The sequence below is a fragment of the Cynara cardunculus genome, assembly GCF_001531365.2.
Source record: "Cynara cardunculus var. scolymus isolate 2C chromosome LG 10, CcrdV1, whole genome shotgun sequence".
Lineage (NCBI taxonomy): Eukaryota > Viridiplantae > Streptophyta > Magnoliopsida > Asterales > Asteraceae > Cynara > Cynara cardunculus.
In genome coordinates this window covers 20964777-20970148 of record NC_037537.1, presented here as the reverse complement: position 1 = coordinate 20970148, position 5372 = coordinate 20964777, and the positions used below count along the sequence as shown (strand labels likewise).

General features: G+C 34.3%; 1 protein-coding gene across 1 annotated transcript; it reads left to right on the top strand.

Annotated features, from left to right (window-relative positions):
* The first annotated feature begins 2550 nt into the window (after positions 1–2550).
* Positions 2551–4384, top strand: LOC112520108. Its single transcript, XM_025128409.1, has 2 exons — positions 2551–3870; positions 3956–4384. Exons 1-2 carry the CDS (start codon positions 2551–2553, stop codon positions 4118–4120), a joined length of 1485 nt encoding a protein of 494 aa, XP_024984177.1. The 3' UTR covers positions 4121–4384.
* Positions 4385–5372: the final 988 nt, after the last annotated feature.

The following is a 5372-nucleotide window of genomic DNA, read 5'->3' as shown; positions in this document are numbered from 1 at the left end:
ATTAATATCGATATATTTTTGTCAAATTTTTATGATATCTTCAAACATATATTTTATTAAAAAATAAAAACATCATCGCTTTCTCAAAATCACATAAAGCCATATTATAATATCGACTGAGATAAAGAATAAAATGAAATATTAAAATCACGATGTATCTCGCTGCATTGCGCGAGTACACTTCTAGTAGATTATAAAACATTTGACAAAAACTCTTAAAAACAATTTTTTATGCACGAAATATTGTTTATTGATGAATATTACTTAAAATTTAAGATTACAAAGTAAATTATGCATAAATACAACCTATTAAAGCTAGGTGTTTGAATTCGTATAACTAACTGCGGATAAACAAACTCAAATACAGGATAAACATATAATTTAAAATATAAAAAATATAATTAGGATAATTATTGAGTTTTAACATAATAGTTAATTATTATATTCATAGAAAAATTATATTATTAAACCAAATATAAATTACTTCGTTATTGTACCTAAATTAAATTATAATAAAAAATTGAATTAAAAAATTACACAAAAAATGATGAATTTTAAATAGTCAATTTGATACTAATATCGATATATTTTTATCAAATTTTTATGATATCTTCAAATTTATATTTTATTCAAAAATAAAACATCACCGTTTTCTCATAATCATATAAGACCATATTATAACATCGACTAATATAAATAATAAAATGAAATATTAAAATCAAGATGTATCTTGCTGCATTGCGCGAGTTCCTTTTTAGTAATACAAAAAATGAGAAATTTTAAATACTTAATTTGATTATAATATCGATATTTTTTTCAAGTTTTTATAAATCTTCAAATTTATATTTTATTTAAACATAAAAATATTATCATTTTTTCAAAATCATATAAAAGGGGTGTTTGAGATTGCTTATAAAAACAACTTATTGACTTATTCCGGTGTGTCACTAGTAATAAGCATTTTTGAGTGTTTGGATAAACAATCTATACCGGTGTCAAACCGGTAATAAAGAGTTTTTAAAGAAGTTAAACCTTTCTGACTTATAGAGGGTGTTTGAGATTGCTTATTTAAAACAACTTATGTTTTTTTTTTGTAAAAGTGCTTATTAACTTATGTGGTATCAAACCGGAGTTTTGTAAAAAGTGTTTGGATTAGCTTATAGCGGTACCAAAAAATAATAAGCTGATAAGTTGTTTTTTAGTGTTTGGCAAATTTTGCTTATATATGTAAAATGACCAAAAAAGACAATCTTCCATATTATTGACTTATGAGAGTGTTTGAGATTGTTTATTAACTTATTTGATTTTTTAACATGTAAAAATTTATTTTTCATCATTTATAATAATATATTTGACAAAAATTTATATCAATAACATTAATAATTTATATCAATAAGATTAATAATTAACAAACATTAATAAAACAAGGTTAAAATGGTAAACTAAGTAATAAACAGTTTTTCATAAGTCCGTAAGGATTAACTTATCAAAAACTGCTTATTACCGGTTTGACACCGGTATAAGCAGTTTTATTTTTACTCATTCAAACACTAGCATTTAGCTTATCACCGATGCTACACTGAAATAAGTCAAAAAACACATAAAATAAGCAATCTCAAACACCCCCATAATAAATTGATAAATGCTTTTTATAAAAAAAACATAAATTATTTCAAATAAACAACTTCAAACATCTCAAAATCATGTTATGACATTAACAGAAACAAAGATACACATCTTAATGCATTAACCAAAAAAGTCAATGGTGTCATCTTACATCTTTTTTCCAATGTCTTTAAACATGGTAGAGTACATCTTGGATTTTTGACTCATTAATGTGGAGGTTTGACTCACCCCAACCCGCATGTTCCAAGTGTCATGTCGGAACCCAGGCCCCACCACTACCACCACCACCGCCACCACCGCCACCCATGACCTTCATTCATGATCTGCCGGCAGCCACCATCCATATATACATATACATACACCACTTTCTGTATCTATCACCTCTTTCCTCTACCGAACACATGACGCCACAAGGGTTTTTCATCTTTAATTGGTCAGTCAACCCGTAATCCCCGGTTCAAATCTTTCTGCCATTTTTTTCCTCCAAATCATGCTCTCAAGTTGCTAAAAAGTCCCATTTTTGACAATCCCATCTCTGTATCATTATTTAATCCATCTTTCTCCTCTGTTTTATTCGAATTCTTGTTTTGTTCTTGTGGAGTAAACACAAAAAGCTGCAACAACATATTCTTCAATTGGGTTTCTAGTTCCGATTGCTTTCTGCACTCATCTTTGATTCACACGAGTTCAAGATGGGGTTCTGGGTGCCTGCAATTTCTTGTCTGACTGTTGAAATCAAAGCTTTTTTTTAGGTCAAACTGATCGATTTCATCATGATTCTTGAGCTCTCCAACACCCCATAAGAGATTGGTTTTGTGGGTATGTTATCTTAATCTGAATTGGGTTGTTTAATCCGTTACATTTCATACGATTCTTGAGCTAATCGACAGTCTTCGAATACTTGATTTCTTACAGTTCGATAGGATGGATGCCAAGAAAGATGGCTACAAAAACGCAGTAATCGAATCATCAGGAAATACCTGTTTGTCTGATCGATTGCGTGTTGATAAGTCGCTAATCAGTCTTTTTTGCGTGCAAGAATTGTATCTTCGACAAATTTGTAGTTTAAACAAGAAAATTCCAAAGCAGATCAAGAATCTTGAAGAAAGATTTATTGGATACTGTCTTGAGCTAATTCATTCAAGTGAATCAAGAAAAGATTTGCAGACCTTTTTGCCCCAATCCTTTGGTTGTGATGCTTCATCATTGATCTCAATTGGGGATGAAAGTGGTGTTATAAGTTCTTATTCGGATCCGATCATTGGTTCAATCACGATGAACACGAACATGACGAACGCTTTAAACAAACCTCTGATAACCCAGTTAGAGGTTAAAGAACCCACGAGTTCTCCTGGTGTGTCACAAGTTGGATCATCACAGGATCGACAAAATCGAAGAACGGTTCGTGAGGGTCAAGAGTTTGTGTTACGCGATGCATCTTGTTCTTCATCGAATGCCTACGATCAAGGGTCGCTCCATTGTTCATGGAATGGTGGATTTCCGAGCTATGTTTTCGCTATAGAGGGCAACAGAAGAGTCTTTATAACAACGAATGTGTTAAAAGATTCGATTAGTGATACGGGTATCGACTGTATTTACATTTTTCGTTCTGGAGTTGAAGATTCGGATGTTCACGTTCTTGGCGAAATGAGAGTTTCTACTTCTTTCGAACTCTGTCCGCATGGTACAGAATTCATGGAGACTCGGTTTGTGTTGTATGCGAATGGTGACGGTATTGAAGGAGATGAATGTAATTCTGATCAAAAGGTTGAGAAGAATAAAGGGTTATTATCGAAGAAAATGGCAAACGTTTTCAGGCGTCGATCTTTTATGAGGTCATTCGGTATGCAAGAAAGCGTGTTAGAGCCAAATCAAGATGGCGATCGCCTTCCACCTCCAAAACTCGAGTTAGCCGCCATTGTTATGAAAGATCATATTCGTGGCAGTCGAAAGGAGGGTGATCTTGGCGGGTGGGGATTGAAATTTCTCAGAAAAGATGGCAATTGTGAATCTTGCAGCCTTTGTTCTACCGGTATGAATGTTCTTATTCCTGATGGTTTTCATGGCGGGCCTAGATCAAGAATCGGTGGCGGCCCGTCTAGTCTTATTGAGCGGTGGAGCAGCGGTGGCTCGTGCGACTGTGGTGGCTGGGACCTTGGTTGCCCGCTTACCATACTTCACGATAGGCCGAATTGCGAGGATGTTGTCTTAGGGAATGGCTTTCCGTTTGATCTATTCGTACAGGTATCCTATCGACTACATGACCTCTAATGGATCGTTTTATTGAATATTTATTTTGTTTATTGATGGTTTTGCTGTATGTTTGTAGGGTTGTAAGCAAAGTAAACCGGTTTTAAAAATGGCGGACGTCCGTGGCGGTTTGTATAGTCTTCATTACAAATCAACTTTATCACCCCTGCAGGCTCTTTCGATTGCTGTGGCAGCGATTCACAGTCGTAGTCCAATCTTCCGACCCAAACTCTGTGCAACCTGAAGCAAGGGTGCAACCCTTTTGCATCAGTTGTTCTATTTTTTGGGTAGAGGTCATGTATAGATACGTCATATATTTGTATTGCAGTTTTCGTATGGGTTAACCGAACTCATTCGGTTTGGTTTGATTTTTTCATGATTCAAGATGTCACAAGTCACGAGACGTTTGTTGCTGCGTAGATGTTACTTGTAAAACTCAAAGGCATGAACTATTTAGAAGTTGACATAACAGAAAAGGAATATGAAGTACACAGACATTTTTTGGTCCAAAATATGGTTGTTGATGGTTATATTGAGATAAAGTTTCATTTTGCTTTGAATTTTGATGATTAGAGTGTATAAATGATCCGACCCGATTCGGTTCGTAAAATTAAAGGAGTTCTGTAACCATTTCATTTGATTTTAGCTTTGAATATCTATACTACATATATAAGCATTTAAAGGGCTGTTTGTTTGGCTCTTAATGATTACATTAAGAGGCAACCTCTTAATCGGTAAGAGGCAGAGACTGTTTGGCAAAAAAAAATGAACCTCTTAATGGTTACAAAAGCCTCTTAACCATTTTGTGTCTAAGGCTCCACTAAATGGTTCAGATGTAACTTGTTCCAACAGCTCACGGTCTCCATCTCCTTCTCCTTCCCCAATCTCACGGTCTCCTTCCCCATCTTGGAAAAGCTAACAGCAACGACAGAGATGAAAATAGCATACAGCTGCACGGATCGGTTAATGGCTTGACCTGGCACAGGTTCATCTTTTGAAGATATTATTCCTTTGAAGTTCTGCACTAGTCGCTGTAAGTGTGTGTTGTTTTGTTTACGCCTGTTAGTATGTTGTATTAAGACCAATTGAACATTTCTGTTAGAAACGACGATGAATTTTTGTATGAAATTTGATTACAAAAATTTGAAGGTACAAGTTGAAGTCTGAGTTTGTGTTTTAGTTCAACATCCCGTTAGGACATGACAAGAGTACACCGAGAAATTCTCACCTTTTTGGTTCCACCCAGACCTGACTTCTTATGTATGGTTCGTCTACTTAATGTATCATGCCTTTTGACTTCTAAAGTGGAATTTGTTCGGATGAACATGGAAAAAAGTACCAAAACTCTTATCTGATAAAAACGACATAAAATCTTTTTGCTAAGTGAAATGCCACTAATGATGGATTATAATCCTACCCAATATGGAAACCGAGAGCGTTGACCTTAAGTGAAAGTTTGACTTCATATACACTAACAGATATCCAAGGTACCTTGT

Coding starts and splice junctions, on each gene's coding strand:
- LOC112520108 (XM_025128409.1), top strand. CDS start 2,551: ATGGATGCCAAGAAAGATGGCTACAAAAACGCAGTAATCGAATCATCA. Junction 3,871..3,955: donor CGTTTGATCTATTCGTACAG/GTATCCTATCGA, acceptor GTATGTTTGTAG/GGTTGTAAGCAAAGTAAACC.